The sequence below is a fragment of the Amblyomma mixtum genome, chromosome 6 (assembly GCF_055824585.1).
Source record: "Amblyomma mixtum isolate Tamu chromosome 6, ASM5582458v1, whole genome shotgun sequence".
Lineage (NCBI taxonomy): Eukaryota > Metazoa > Arthropoda > Arachnida > Ixodida > Ixodidae > Amblyomma > Amblyomma mixtum.
In genome coordinates, this window is record NC_143017.1 from 71,138,137 (window position 1) to 71,154,804 (window position 16,668).

A 16,668-nucleotide genomic window follows, 5' to 3' on the forward strand; every position below is an offset into this window, starting at 1 on the left:
GAACTAGAATTTTTGTGCCGTGCTGCATGGAAGCCAAAATGGCGACCACTATGGCTTCAGGCAGTGCCTACTATACCTTGCCGTGTAAAACTGTTGCCTCGATGTACAGCAGGAATCTACGAACCGTCAATGCATTTAAAAAAAAGTTTAAGAATTATTGCTGCTGGAATATTTGGCAAATATTTATCGCAGTCATGAGTAATGAAAATGAAATCGCCGCAAGGTGGAGCCACAGAATGCGGTGGCGTAAGCAAACAACCGGCCAATAAATGCTCGCGGCAGTGCGCGTGAAGCACGAGGCACGATTCCTCAAACGCAGCGCTTCAGTTCCTAACGGCGTTCTTTTCGCAGCGGCTAGCATACCGGACGCAGCTTTCCTAGACATCGGTGAAACCATTCTTCGCACAGCAGCGACCGTGACGGATGGTTCCACCTGACATCCTCAAGGCTCCATCGGTTCTCGTAGGCCTGCCTAACTGGCCTTTCTCGGAGGTACTGCAGTTCCAGATGGACAAGCCACCATCGCCGCCTCCGGAAATCATGGCCGAGGAGTGCGCGCAGGAAGAGACGAGGCAGGACCCGGTGATGGCCGCTGGATTTCTCACTGCCGAGGCCCCGGATGGACCCAACGCAGAAGGAGGCTGCTCTTCGTCGCCAACATCGAACGAGGAGAACTCCAGCGACAAGTCTTTGACAAGGTACGCATAAGCACGCAGGAAAAATCCTATTTTTAACGCCTTGTAATCAGCAATGCATATTGTAAAAATGTCGGGTTGACAGAACGCAGAATTTTTTCATGCTCTCGATTCACGGGGAGCGAACAAGGGACTGAACATTGTGCGAGCGGCGTTGTTTCGTTGTTTCTCTCATAGACGCTAAACTGCAGTGACGAACTGGTGAAATTTAATTTTAAGCCTGGTATCCTATAGATATTAATTGATCCCATGATAGCTTTTGGCCAACGCCCTTGGGACGCGCTGCTTTTCTTGCGCTAGTTCAACCTCTGGCTGCCCTTCTCTCCGTGTTTCGTGGAGTGACCCAAGTGAAGCGCCTTGTGGTTTATGGGTGAGAGAGAGAAAGCTGTAGCAGCAAAATACGCCTACCGTGAAACCGAGATGATTCGGGAACGCTACCCAACGCTGTTTGTCGCGTTGAGAAAAAGCGCTGCAACTCGAAAGTTGGTTTGGTTTATTGGGGTTTGTGTCCCGCAGCAACTCAGGCTACGAGGGACGCCGTAGTGAAGAGCTCCGGAAATTTCGACCACCTGGGGTTCTTTAACGTGCACTAACGTCGCACAGAACAGGGGCCTCTAGAGTTTCGCCTTCATCGAATTTCCATGGAGGCGAAATTCACTGGAAATGTCGCCGAAATACCAAAAAATAATTGCAGGACGCTTAAGCTTCGCCTTCGGGAGTGGAACGCGACAGCGTGTTGCAGCGCTGCCAGGGAGTCCAATGAACGCCATCGCCCGTTCGGCATGCGTTCGGCGCGACACCTTGCCCGTTGGACACAGCTCTGAACTGAACGCATTCTGTAGGATAGAAAATGGCGCAGTAATTCTCATATCTCGGTGGATATCCGAACCGCACCGTAAGGGAAGGGAGGAAGATTGGGAGTGAAACAATAGAGAAAAAATGTGCCACAAGAGAAAATTGGATTTCAGGAAAGGAAATACTATCTCGCATATCTCTGGGGGCACCTGCAGCCGAAGATTATAGGTCATCGGTTCGAATTTTCCCCGGAAGCCAGGCTCTAACTTACGACCTATTTTTATTCTGAACGAAACGCTGAATCGTATGACACCATCTGGAACGTTCTACGGCAAACGATTGGCATGAAACGATTTTTTCCGACGAGCGGCGCCGACTAAAACCAGTACTACTACGACGCCGAAAGCTTTTAGAGCGCAGCTCTTTGGCGCCCTGGCGCCCGTATCTCCGTTTCGCGGCGTCGTCGTCGCCGTTGTCCGTTGTAACCAGCAGTGTCATCCTTAGTCGCGCTTTAAGCTGCGAAGCCAATGGTGCCGGCGCTTGGAAAGAAAAGGAAAAGCGTAGAACTGCCTTCTTGGAATAGTGAACACCTCAATCGTGCTGTAAGTTACGAGGCGGTTGAGGGAGATGTACGCTGCATGCGTCGCCAGCGACAACGCTGTGCTATTAAGGCGACAGATTTGAATGCTTCATTCTGCCTTTACCAGCCGTGTCGGCAGCAGCGTCGGCAAAATTGTCCGCCTTTCAGCATCACTACACGAAAAGAAACTGCGTCGAGGCTGGGTCGAGGCTGGGGTGATGAGAGAGAGAGAGATGTGGGCTACAGGCATTAAAAACGTTGTGCCAGAAACCCGGCGCTGAAGCCATAGGCCTTCGGCGTTGACAATATTTTACACTCCGATTATTTTCAGGAAAGGATGGGCGCATAACTGGATCCCTGGGTTAGTGGACGCCTGAATCGCGCTTATAGGTTCGTGGGGTGATGAGAGAGAGAGAGAGATGTGGGCTGCAGGCATTGACAACGTTGTGCCAGAAGCGTGGCGCTGAAGCCATAGGCCGTCGGCGTTCGTGTTCATTGGCATTTTCGTTGACGTTTTACACTCCGATCATTTTAAGGAAAGGAAGAGCGCATAACTGGCTCCCTGGGTCAGTGGACGCCTTAATAACGCTTAAAGATACGGGGGGTGATGAGAGAGAGAGAGAGAGAGATGCGGGCTGTATGGGTTTGCGCTGACAACGGTGAGCGAACTCTCAGGATCAACCATTAATTGCCACCCACGGCTATGACAACCTCCGAAATACTTGCACAGGGCTCGTCTTTGAGAGCCAGGCATTGGTGCAGGTAGTCGAGCATAAGTCCATCTATTTCTCCGACGACAAAGCTTCCTTCATGACAATCAAGAACTGTTAGAGGAGCTTCTTGAAGAAGGAATATATGTGAGAAATAGGTTGTCTGTAATTGTACATACATGTCGTGCTCGAATTCTTTGCCTCAATTTATTAAAAAGCTGAAAGCTGATGATCTGCGGTCAAATTTTGCATTAGGAAGTAATGTAATCGTTGGCAATTTTTTTTTTGTATCTGGCGTTCAATTTGTATGAGCGGAAGAAACTAATACGTAATAGATGTAAAGTTCAAAAACTTAATCGGATGTTGTCTGGGCTGTTCAAATTTGTGATCGGTATTTTTTGCCTAACTTCGTTGCTGGCGAAGTTGGATAATTAATTAATATCGACTAATCTTCCAATTAAGCACAATACAAAAAATGGTGTGAATGCCAGGAGCGTTTTCTCGCGCCTTTTTCGAGTGCCTCGGCATATTTTTCAACTCTGGCAAAAATTAGCTAGGACGCCCTGTATATCAGTATAGTTCCTGTCAGCGCCAAGTTAACGCCAGGTTGCAACAGTGAAGTGTGAACGCTTGTTGACTACACTTCCAGATGTCTAAGCTTAATGTACCCCCAAATTGCATGAGCAATGTACCTTCCTGGTTAATAGCCAAGCGTAGATTAATTTTTTACTTTTAAGCGCGATCAACAAAACTGGTATTGAAATCGACAAGCAGTTAACCTTCAAGAATTCAGAAATTTTTAGCCTTACTATACGCAATTCTAAGCAAAAAGGAAGTACTAATTTTTTAAGGGACATCAGTCCCACGAAGATACCAATGCAGTTAGGATGGAGATTTCGACGGCAGGCATCAAAGTCGCCCCCATTCATTCATTCATTCATTCATTCATTCATTCATTCATTCATTCATTCATTCATTCATTCATTCATTCATTCATTCATTCATTCATTCATTCATCCGCCCTAAAGAACTCTCTGCGGAAATTCTGATGCGCTTACGAGGAAGATATCGCACCAGGTATTTACATGTGCTCCTAACGGAGTTTTCCGAAAATACTAAATCCGGTCCGAAGGGCTTCTATAGCAGTTATGAAAGTGAGCTCACCTGAGATTCACAGACGCTGCCGACAAACACTAATAGGAATTCCCACTTCCCTCTACAATCATTTTATAGCTTCCCACTATCGTCGTAATGGGAGAATGAATAAATGGTTAATTCATCAAAGGCAGGTATTACATCAACAATACAGGAGGTGGTCCCAGAGCTCAATGCTCTAACGAGACAACCTCTAACTGAATGTGTAAATTTTGCACAATAATATTACAAGAACAGTAAACATAGCCAAAAAAAAGCCAACGTACATCTAACGTCTAATGAAGCGAAAAGGAAACTTGAAAATATCATACGTGTCTGTTGCAGTCAGAATAAAATACATTTGTTCTCTGCAATTCGATACTTCCCGACGTACATGAAAAATAACTCGGGATGTGAAATATGAGCAAGCCGTTAAACAAAGTGAAAACTTCTTGGTAGTACTTTTACGCTAATATGATATTATGAATAACAGTTGGTGCGAATAAGAGGATAACTGTTGGCGTGAATAAAAGAAAGTCGCTATTTAAATATGCTGTCTCTACTACTCCTATCGGTGCATTGCGCAGCCAATGCGGGCATGCCGCATGAAATTGTCTTAAAAACTACAATGTCAAAAAAAAATGTAGTCCACTTGAGTGACGAAAAGTTTTCTTTTAGGGGGGTTTAACATCCCAAAGTGACTCAGACTATGAGGGACGCCGTAGTGAAGGGCTGCAGAAATTTCCACCACCTGGGGTTCTTTAACGTGCACTGAAATCGCACAGCACACGCGTCTCTGGCATTTCGCCTCCATCGAAATTCGGCCGCTGCGGCCGGTTTCGAAAGCGCGTCTTTCGGGTCAGCAGCCGAGCACCATAACCACTCAGCCACCGCGATGGCTGAGTAACGGCTGAGTAACGAAAAGAATAAATTCTATATTCGTTGACCACATATTGAAGCAGTTTCATAGTTCCAGCCAAAACAACTATAGCAGTTCTTCTAATTTTGGCGATTCCGCCTGATTACTTTGACACCTGAAATGCCGCTGGAATGTTTATAAGTTTGGAATCATATTTGCTAGCGCTTAGTGAACACACGGGACAAAAACACAAATGCACAGGACAGACGCTAGCGTCTGTCCTGTGTCTTTGTGTTCTTGTCCCGTGTGTTCACTAAGCGCTAGCAAATATGATTCCAAACGCTTTCCAACTAGTCCAAGTTTCCGCCTTAATAAGTTTATAAGTTACTCTGAGCTGCGGTCAAGTCTGCGAGTGCTATAGACTTTCAGCCAAGCATTAAACATTCGGAATGTAAGGCGACAGGAAAAGCTTTTTCTTCCAATATATTTTGCGATGAATGTTACAGAAACATTCTATTCTCTCCTCTCAAAGAATATAAATAAAAATTTCCGTGCAACTCAAAGCACGGCACATTACCAGGGCTAGCTTTGGAAACAGGACGGGAAAAGACTTTGTGGTTTCTTAGTTGTACAGAGGGAGTGTCCCAAATCATGCAAGATTATGCGACAAGCTCCTCCAGGGTTTGCTTTTTCACGAAATGATTCGGGCTTCTGCCTTGAGCAAACATGGTTTCGTATATCACCTTTCTAGAAAGCCTAAGCTCTACGGTTAAGCCATGCAGCCAGGGACATGTATTCGTATCACCCGGTTTTATAGGGTGTTGCGCTAGTGTAACGGTTGACTGGGAACGATCGGTACGCATGACCCTCGTGTACCCTGGATTTCCAGGGGCCGTAAACGGTTGCGTCCACCGTCGTTACTGCACCGGGAAAAGACCACCCCGGCGTCGTCCTGGATGCCCGAGGGGTCAAGCCACTTCGTCAGTGACCGGGACAACCACGACGACGACGACGGTTCAGGTGCAGGTGCCATCTGCGATACTGCGGCCACCTTAGCGCTCCACTCCATCGACAGCGACAAGTCGCCTCTCGACGATGACGGGCCCGAATGCGCGCTCACCACACTCATTCGGGTCCTCGCTTTGTTCGCCCTCTTCTTCGTGGCCATGAGGACCAGCGTCTACGTCGGCCTCGTGCACGGAGCCAAGAGGTAGGCACTGTTTAATCGATTACGAATACTCATAAACGATGCCATGCAAACAAATGTTTACGGGTACGCAAAAGATAAGTATTACTGTACCCAGTATACCTCATCGAACACGAAGGCATTTACTGTGTAGAACCCACGAAGGTCAATGCAGGCCAGGGCTAATTGTACATCTCTGGTACATGCTTATTTCCTGCAGAAAACCTCTCTAGCTAATGATGATTTGAGGAGAATAGGACATCTGAGTGTCTAAAAACTGGCATGGTTATCGCCAACGGCCAGGTGAACATTGGCTGTTAGACGCCAAAAAGTCGCTCTAACAGCCAAAGAGTGTAAGTATATCGTATTGACATGAGGTCATTAATTAGCCTGGTTCAGGTGTTTTTTTCACCTCCATCATCACCCAAACAGCGGCCAGAAAGAGACCCTTCTGCCATCTTGAAAACTGTATTCTTAATCATTTAGAAGCGTCTCCGCTTGCCGGTTTTTATCGCTGCTGAGTAAGAGAGCGAGTGCTCAGCCTCGACTGAGTTTCTTACTCAGTTCTTACTGAGCTTCTGAGTTTCTTATTGAGTTTCTTACTTGGGCATACTGCTGCTTCGCGTGGGAGCCCCCATTCACAAGAGACGACAATGGTTCAGGGTTGCGCTGAAGAAAGAAAATGCATAAAGACTAGGTTTCCGTAACAGCAGCAGGGCGGAGCCGTGTCTCAAAGGGTATTCGTCACACCGCGCAGTAATGTCTCCTGGCTATCATCACTGCTAGAAATGTCTTATATGCATCAAATATATCTAAAAAAATCTGCATCAGGTACAACCCCCGTCAAAACTATAGTGCCGAAGGAGTTTTCTTCTCAGCTGTTCAGCACATCTAGCACAACAAAGCTTGGGAGGATTGAATAGGCGAAGCCATTCCTCTTTCAAGTAATTAGCCTCTGAGGATGCATAAGAAGGCATGCAGAACTCCTCGCAAGCAAACCCCTTTAGCAGTATACTTTTGAACGAAAATGTACGTACATTATGTACCTCATTTCGGCCTGCGCTGCAAAGCGCCCACCTTAACTCCATACATTAGGTGTCTTAATCGTCTACACCCGCACAGCCAGACACCTGCAAATAGTTCAAAGCTAAATGCTTTCTCAGAAATTGCAGAACACTTGGTACCTGACCGGGCCTCGAACGCTGAAATATTGTAGTAGAACTTTTTGACGGGTTAGTTGGTACATTGTCTTGAAAGAAAGTTGGAAGTTGCGCCTCTTTCCTGTTGTGTGTTTTTCCTTCCTGTTTCGTCCTTTTTTTGGCGTACGACATTCTTTCATGAAATATTGTCTTTGGAAACAGGTGCACAAACTGCTTTGGTTGGTTTGGTTTATGGGGTTTAACCTCCCAAAGCGACTAAGGCTATTAGAGACGCCGTAGTGGAGGGCTCCGGAAATTTCGACCACCTGGGGTTCTTTAACATGCACTGACATCGCACTGTACACGGACCTCTATAATTTCTCCTCCAAAGAAATTCAACCGCCGCGGCAGGGATCGAACCCGCGTCTTTCGGGTCAGCAGCCGAGCACCATAACCACTGAGCCACCGCGGCGGCAACAGCTGCACAAACTAAATGGAAATACGCTACTTCAACTGAATAATGAGGTACAATGCTTGACTGTTATCCGTCGTTTTATTTGAGAGTTACCTTTTATTCTCATCTACTTAAAAGTGCGAAGCGCTGTATTTGTAGAGAACTTGTTGAAATATGCTTTTTCCACACCGGTTCCAGCCATACTACAAAAGATATGTTTTGAGAGGCACAAGTGATATTAGCCTCGAGTGAAGCTGCCTGCTGGGGTTTATCATCCAACTGGTCCTCCGAGTGCTAATTCATTCCGGCATGGACCTATCATCTGATATGTACGTTTAGTTTGTACAGCTGCACAAACTAAATGGAAATTTGAGATGATAGGTCCATGACGGAATGAATTAGCACTCGGAGGACCAGTTGGATGATAAACGCAGCAGGCAGCTTCACGCGATCTGTAACCGAAAACAAATATTTTGGCACCAGGCACTCGGTGCATCGCAAGTTACCAATTCCGTTTGTAGACGCCAAAAGCAGCGCCATCGCAACGCGTTCAAGAGCAGACGACAGGAGCGTCGGCGCTTCGTTCGCCTAATGATGTGCCCCTAGCGGCGTAACCAGTAACGACCCGCTCTCTAGCGTATTCGATCGCATCGCCGGCAATACCACCACGGCGTTTTGATTACCGTTTCGCAAGCAGACGCATTTTCTCAACACAGTCACCACTTGTTGTGCAAACAAAAAAAAAGTATAAATTTTTGTCTTTTGATGCACCAGCTACACGACGCTAACGCAATTCTAACTGCAGACGAACTCGGCAACACGTTGAAGAGTGGGCAAGAACATCTGTTTTTAACGCCGCTTCGTTCACCAGTAGCGTGGAAAGACTACCGCTAAGCACCTGAACCAATCGCTTGACAATCATAGAAGCTAAAAGGACACTTCTGACCCAGTTGTGATTTGGTCCGATTGCTTCGATTCGCCGTACCTACTGAGAAAACGATGACAGGCTCATCATCGGATTTATTGCGCTGAGAGGTCATATGTGTGTCATTGTATGTTAACAGAACCTTTGGCCCTGGCTACAAAGAGGAAGACGAAAACTGCACGCAATGCGCGTGCCATGCAGTAGACACGTACCCTGGTCACGGTTTAATTCATTCTGCTTTAAGGGCCGATCGTGAGCGGTTGCGAGTCATACATCACGCTATCCTACCAATGATAAAAAACGTCGTTTTCTAGGGCAGCGCTGGCGACTAGCGACAGAACGGTAGATCACCCTGTCATGGACGCTGATCGAACTATCGAGTACACTGCGCAGGATGATCAGCAGCAACAATAGATGAATGATTTGTACGCATTGTTTGTTGAACTATCCGATCAGCTGGTCACATCTCGAGTTGCGGTGTCTCTTCTCGACAGGCACACAACCCCAGAAGGCTCAGAAGCGCATTCCTCAAGCTTCCTAGGGGATCCTCGCCTAGGAGTGGAGAGCCTGGATACCGTGGAATTTTCGGACACTTCTTATGCGGTTCAAGACCATGACTATGTTTCCCATCCTCCAAATTCTGAAGCCACTGCTCCATGGGTGCAGACCGGGCCGGTGAGCTCTACACTGGAGTCGGCACATTTGAGCGGCGGTGGGAGGGGTGGGGGGGAGGGGAGGGGGAGAGTGTTACGGTCGCTTCCAGTGAGCTTCAGGAAGAAGGGTGGCAAAGCACTGAGGGGAAGTTGTGTTAACTCCAGCGATGCTTGCTCAAAACGAGGCTCAACACGCTTTGAAAATCAGTGACGGCGTCAAGGGTACGCGACGGGCAGGGGCAAAAATAGTCACGCAGGCAATTCTCCGCGCCTCCCCAGTAAAAAATTTTCTGCCTCGTTCCCAGTTAAGTATTATTAAAAGAGAATATTTTTGACCCATCTGAGGACTTAAAAGCGTCGCAGACCTGCTATCACGGAAATAGTTAGATAACGTGATTACGTCAACAGAGCAGAACGCTGCTGATTGGTTTATGATTTGGTTTATGGGGGTTTAACGTCCCTAAGCGACTCAGGCTATGAGGGATTCCGTAGGGAAGGGCTTCGGAAATTTCGACCACCTGGGGTTGTTTAACGTCCACTGACATCACACAGTACACGGTCCTCTAGAACTCCTCCTCCATCGAAATTCAGCCGCCGCGCCCGGGATCGAACCCGCTTCCTTCGGGCCAGCAGCCGAGCGCCATAACCACTGAGCCATCGCGGCGGGGCAGGACGCTGCTGAGTACGCTCAGCATTTTGTGTGCAGTAAAATTTATTCATAGTGCTTACATTATACTGGTACTATAATTCGGAGAAAAATATTGAGTACGCCCTGTATTTGGTCTTCATAGTAATATTTGGCCATTGTGTCTAGAATACATTGCCACTATAAATTGGCTACTAAGATGTGTTGCCATAAAGGCTGCCACACCTGTTCCAAGAGTGTGGAGCTCTCGATCTAGAGTCGGCATATTTACTCTACGCAGGAGTACACTGGCTTCAGGACCCCTACCCCGCCTGCTGCCTGGATCCCGGACAACACGAGAGTTGACTATGATCCTTAGTGGAACATGGTTGATGACGAGAAAGTGCAGAACCTCCTGGAGCATCTGGCTTTGCTGGCTGCTGAGAGCCCTCGTGACTGGACGGTTCCGGAGGCTATTGCCTACATCTCGGAAATTCCAATCTGCACAGGATGTGTCGAAGAATTCACTGCACAACTAACTGACAGGGAAGGTTTATTTATGCTTACTGAGGGCTACCTGATAAATGTCATGGGCATGAGCTTAGGAATGGCTCTCAAGTTATGCAACGTGGTGAGATCACTGATAGAAAACCCGGCATAGGTTTCGCGACTAGTTTAACATCATCTGTATCAACACAAGACCACCTACCATATGGAGCAGGACATCAGCAATACTTCATGTGTGAGCACCACAAAATTCTGAACGAGTCGTCTCTCGTCGAAAGCTTGACTATAATCTGGACCCCAGCACACGCCGGTCTCGCCGGCAACGAGGCTGCCCACATGCTCGCCCGCTCCTCGCTACCTAGGGGTGCTGCGGACGCCTCCACAACATCATCTAAAAGCAAAGTATTGGTACGTTTAGGGATGTAACCGAAAATCTGAAGAAAGACCGGCGGATATATCCGCCACCGGCCAGATCCCTGAGTAAAAAGGAGTCGTACGACGAGTAAAAAGGACTCGTAGGAGTCCAGTCGTACGACTTGGAGAAGACTCCAAGCTCGAAATTTCTTCTCGCCCCTGTGGAGGAGTTGGACGGGTGCCAGAGGGCGGATTTGGGACGGTGCAGAAACTGAAATTTGCAAATTTTGCGGCCACGTGGCAACATTAGATCACATAATTTGGAGATGCGTTCGTGCCCCAGGGCACAACGCGATTAAAACTAGCGATGAATGGGAGACCACGTTGAGAAGCTCCGACGAAAAAACTCGAGCTTCGCTGTCCGCCTGGCGGCTGAGGCTGAATACCTCTTCTCCTAGACGGGATCGGATGTCCTCGGGCCGCGGTGCGACAGACTGCCTCCCCGGATGCCTGCGTGCGGACTCGGAGGTGGCTGCCGCGCCATATTCGGCAGAAATAAATGTTCTTCCTCCTCCTCCTCACCATTTGCACTGTGTCATTGTTGCGCCTTGACTGAATGTGCCTCTTGCAGCGTGTCAAGACTTGCTCCTTCATTTTCGCCAAAATGAACAGGTTTGTTTTGCATTTGCCTTCTTCCTGGCACTGCTCGTCGATATTAGCTAGTATACCCATTCTCAGAGCAACTGGAACTGAGTCACCACCCGATAACGAAGCAGTGTTGGGATGAACGCAGGGTTACTGGCAATGGGTGCGTGGTACTAGAACGCTGGATACTGGGAAGTAAGGGCAGCTTTTATGAAAAATCGAGGTCTGTGTTCATTAAAGGGACAGTATATTAATTACTGACTGAAACACGTTTCATGAGATTATATTCAAAAAGAAAGTACCATAATGTAAGAATGTGCGATATCGGAGGAAACAAAATACGAGGGTCATCCCAAAAGTAAGGTCTCCAATGGGCTGCGGCCGCAGGGAAACTATCTGCGTGGCTGCTCGCCATACTGCTGTCTTCATTGTTCCCCGTCTTCCAAACAGGCTATGACTCAGCGCGAAAGGCATTGCCAGTCTTGACACGGCAGCTATTTGAAATGGAGCTCCCGTTGGTCGCTACCGCCAGGTGCGAAGTTCACGCAGTTATTAGATTTTTGAACACAAAAGGCGTTACACCAATCGAAATTAATCGCCAGCTGATGGAAGTGTATGGAGAGTCGTGCATGCATGTTAAAAACGTCCACACGTGGTGTAGGGAGTTCGCAGCTGGTCGTACTGAAATTCGCGAGGATGAAAGAAGCGGGAGAACGTCAATTTCTGAAGAGACAGTCGCGGAAATCAAAAAAATGATGTGGCAAGATCGGAGAATCACACTCGACGAACACTGCATTTTGGTTCCTGCTGTTTCCAGAAGCACTATTCATAGGATTCTGACAACAAATTTGAAATATCGGAAGGCGTGTGCAAGATGCGTTCCGCGAATGCTCACAGACGACCATCAACAGCAACGCGTTGACTCCTCCGGCGAATTTCTTCGGCGTTATGGAGATGAAAAGGAAGCCTTTTTGGACTCCATTGTTGCGGGTGACGAAACCAGGGCATTCTACTTCACAGCTGAGACCAAACAAGAATCACGTCAGTAGCGGCACTCTTCTTCGCCCAAGCCGCGAAAATTCAAGCGAACACAGTCTGGCGGTCAAACGCTTCCTCAATGGCAAGGCGGCGAGCTGGTATGGTGGTGGTGAAAACTTTTATTTTGGGAAAAAGAGTTTGTGAGCCACAGAGTGGCCCCGCTACATGGTCGGCGTCCCTAGTCCGGGACACCGCACGACGAGGCCCCGTCTCTCGCCCGTTTCACCAGAGCCCTTTGGGACTCAAGCGAGGAGCAGTTGAGGAGGGCAGTCTCCCATGCCTCTCTGGAAGGGGTAGGGGAAGGGGGAAGGTGGGGATTTTGAGTACATGCCCACACCATGTGGAAGATATCACAGGTCTCCCCACAGTGTGGGCATCGCCCATCCGTGTTAGGATCGTAATGTTTTATTATTGCAGGACAGAGTAGAGTACCTGTCTGCAGGCGCCTTAAAGTTCGCTCCTCCGTCTTACTCAGCCCTTTTGCAGGGGCCGGGAAAAGGCGGTGGTTGTCGCTATAATGTGTTAATATTTCCCTGAATCGCAGCAGCGGCTGGTTAGTCTCCGAGCCAGAAGAGCTGGGATGAGGAGCCCGGTGAGTAAGCGCTCGGGCAGCCGCGTCAGCGGCCTCATTACCTCGTAAGCCCTGGTGGCCAGGAGCCCAAATGATTCGTTTGGGTGTTGGATCAGTGGCAGTCCGTCGTAGAATACAAGCAGCTAAGGGGGAGATCTCCCCTGCCAAGTAATGTTCACATGCTTTTCGGGAGTCCGTGATGATTATTCTCGAATTGGCGTGGGCGGTAGTCTGCGTGAGCCGCGTGTATTGGTTCACGAGGTGGGCCTCCCGCAGCTCCTGGTAGGAGTTTAGCACCCCCAATGCCTTGAGTTTGGCATTAGAGGTAGCCACCGGGAGATCCAGGGCTCGCTTAGTTGCCTTGCGGATGATGGCGTCTATTCGCGCCTCGTCTTGCTTAGTAGTGCGGAGATATGGCACGGCGTAGAGGATCCGGCTAGTCACGAAGGCATAGACGAGCCGAAGCGCGTCCCTGCCCCGCAGACCACCCCGCTTGTTGGAAACGCGGCGGATCATGCGCCCTACCTGTTCGCCTACTCTCTTGAGTTTCGCAATAGTGGAGTCCGGTCTGAGTCTCTGGTGAATGAAAAGGCCCAGAATACGGAGCTCCTCCACCTCTCTAATAGGACCTCCTGACAGAGAGATGTGTATTGCTGTCCTATCCTTTGGGTTCGCTCTGACATGCAGAAGCTCTGATTTCGCTGGAGCACATTGGAGCCCACAGTCATTAGCATACGCATCGACTATGGAAGCAGCCTGCTGAAGGCGGTCCTCCATGTCCCCAAGGCTCCCCTGAGTGGTCCAAATTGTAATCTCATCTGCATATAACGCGGGTTGAATGCCTTCCACCCGGGCCAATTGGCTTGGGAGGCGCATCATAGCAATGTTGAACAGGAGCGGTGATAACACTGCTCCCTGAGGGGTACCCCGTGCTCCCATCATGTAAGGGCCGTATTCCTCGCCCTCAATCCGAAGAAAGGCCTGGCGATTAGACAAGAAATCTCTTACATACGCGTAGGTCCTAGCCCCACAATCGGTAGAACTCAAGTTGGCCGGGATGCTTCCGTGTTTCACATTGTCGTAAGCCCCTTTCAGATCAAGGGCGAGGATGGCTTTGTCATTGTGTTGCATAGTTGTGGGTCGTATTACATCCCTGTGCAGCTGGAGAAGGACATCCTGTGCAGACATGTGAGGGCGAAACCCGAACATGGTGACTGCAAAGAAGCCCTTACTCTCCAGGTATGGAGAGAGGCGATCCCGTACCATCGTCTCCATAAGCTTGCCCGCACATGAGGTCAGTGATATGGGCCTCAGGTTGTCCGTATTCACGGCCTTACCTGTTTTAGGGATAAACGTCACAAGTGACGTTTTCCACTCGGGAGGGAGTGGACGCCCGTCCCAGATCTGGTTGATGTATTCTAATAAATGAAGGTAGGCTGAGTCCGGTAGGTTCGCCAACAGGTTCACTGTTATGTGGTCCCGTCCCGGAGCCGTACCCCGGCGCATTTTTGCTAAGGCCGCCTTAAGGTCGTGCAACTCAAAAGGGGCATCGAGTGTTTCATTAGGCCTGCCAGAGTACATGTACTCTGGCCCAGGCGGGTCCTCCATACGACAGAGATATCTGTCGCACAGAGTGTCCGCAAGTTGCGCCGTCGTACCTTGGAACCCTTGCAGAGCCCGACATGGGCACAAAAAAACTGCCCCAGCGTCTGCAAAAATGCATATACCGCAACGGCGATGATGTGGAAAAGTAGAAGAATGGTCTGCCTTTTAAGTGATTTGTAAATTGCTTAAAATAAACATTTCTTTCGATTTATAAACGAACTGGAGACCTTAGTTTTGGGATGACCCTCGTATAATTTTAATTTGGGATTGAAAAACGCCTAAGAGCGGTGCAACCTTGCCATTATTGGTCTACCCATCACGTGACCGTATCTCCGAGGTGTGTACTGTTTGGAGCGGTAAACACGGTTTTCTAGAACGTCACTGTCCACACGACGGACCGGAGCACGGACGAAGAGGTCACGTGAGTGATGTGCCGAGCGCGACCACACCGAGGGCAGGAAAACTCTAGGAACTGCTGTCCTCTTCGCTCCTCTCGCGCTGCCCTCTATTCGCGAACAAACTCAGCGTCATGGGGCACTGTGATGTCTGGCGGCTCACAACAACGTGACAGCCCGTTGAAAAGGGGTGTGAACGTGGACGTGATCATCATCATCATAAATATATTACTACACTGGCCAAGATGACGTATTTGCGAAGGTCCGTATGTGGTCTGTGGATGTGTCCATGCATATAACTGGCAGCTTTGAAAATGTATTGCTGTCCCTGGCTTGCGGTGAAATTCGCGCTGGTTTGTGGAAAGCGGTCACGTTTTTGACGGTGAGCACTTAATTCTGACGTGCTCTAGAATCCCCATGGGCACTCAAGCCGAAGTTGACATTATTTGCGTGACAGATGCGCATATGAGATAGCGGTCTGACTGAAGGATGCATTTACGGAGTCAACAGTAGAGTAACAAGGGTGCTCCAGCTGTGTCCCCAAGAGATGGAAGTACGTCAGCACGGTGTTCATTCTTTCCCACAGATAAGTACCTCAGTGATTTTGCCATAAATGAGCATGAAAGCTAAGGCGCCGCGCTCGCCAGATGTTCTTTCGGCCTTCGCGCTGTCTTATGCGCCGTGCTTGTTGCCGCTAAATTTTTCGTTGCTATTAGCAGTAGAAACAATTCTTCGAGTCGAATTCTAGTTATGCTCTCAGTAGCGAATATGAAGCTGCCTTTGGCGAAAAGGGCAGCGAAAAATTCAGGGGCACTTTGACTGTCTAAAGCTCTTGAACGCGTTGCGATGGCGCTGCTTTTGGCGTCTACAAACGGAATTGTAACTTGCGATGCACCGAGTGCCTGGTGCCAAAATATTTGTTTTCGGTTACAGATCGCGTGAAGCTGCCTGCTGCGTTTATCATCCAACTGGTCCTCCGAGTGCTAATTCATTCCGTCATGGACCTATCATCTCAAATTTCCATTTAGTTTGTGCAGCTGTACAAACTAAACGTACATATCAGATGATAGGTCCATGCCGGAATGAATTAGCACTCGGTGGACCAGTTGGATGATAAACCCCAGCAGGCAGCTTCACTCGAGGCTAATACCACTTGTGCCTCTCAAAACATATCTTTTGTAGTATGGCTGGAACCGGTGTGGAAAAAGCATATTTCAACAAGTTCTCTGCAAATACAGCGCTTCGCACTTTTAAGTAGATGAGAATAAAAGGTAACTCTCAAATGAAACGACGGATAACAGTCAAGCATTGTACCTCATTATTCAGTTGAAGTAGCGTATTTCCATTTAGTTTGTGCAGCTGTTGCCGCCGCGGTGGCTCAGTGGTTATGGTGCTCGGCTGCTGACCCGAAAGACGCGGGTTCGATCCCTGCCGCAGCGGTTGAATTTCTTTGGAGGAGAAATTATAGAGGTCCGTGTACTGTGCGATGTCAGTGCATGTTAAAGAACCCCAGGTGGTCGAAATTTCCGGAGCCCTCCACTACGGCGTCTTTCATAGCCTTAGTCGCTTTGGGAGGTTAAACCCCATAAACCAAACCAACCAAAGCAGTTTGTGCACCTGTTTCCCAAAGACAATATTTCAGCGTTCGAGGCCCGGTCAGGTACCAAGTGTTCTGCAATTTCTGAGAAAGCATTTAGCTTTGAACTATTTGCAGGTGTCTGGCTGTGCGGGTGTAGATGATTAAGACACCTAATGTATGGAGTTAAGGTGGGCGCTTTGCAGCGCAGGCCGAAATGAG

The 16,668-nt window shown here is 48.6% G+C and overlaps 1 protein-coding gene across 2 annotated transcripts; it reads left to right on the forward strand.

The window, feature by feature from the left end:
- The first annotated feature begins 261 nt into the window (after positions 1-261).
- LOC149339341 (uncharacterized) lies at positions 262-11,193 on the forward strand. 2 transcript variants are annotated; one of them, XM_089548093.1, is made up of 4 exons: positions 263-698; positions 5,663-5,983; positions 8,972-9,152; positions 10,057-10,272. In XM_089548093.1, the coding sequence occupies exons 1-4, from the start codon at positions 424-426 to the stop codon at positions 10,132-10,134; spliced, it is 855 nt and encodes a 284-aa protein (XP_089404219.1). In that variant the 5' UTR covers positions 263-423; the 3' UTR covers positions 10,135-10,272. The 2 variants fall into 2 exon arrangements, with proteins under 2 accessions (XP_089404220.1, XP_089404219.1); XM_089548094.1 differs by lacking the exon at positions 8,972-9,152 and having other exon boundaries at positions 262-698; positions 10,057-11,193.
- The last annotated feature ends 5,475 nt before the right edge of the window (positions 11,194-16,668 follow it).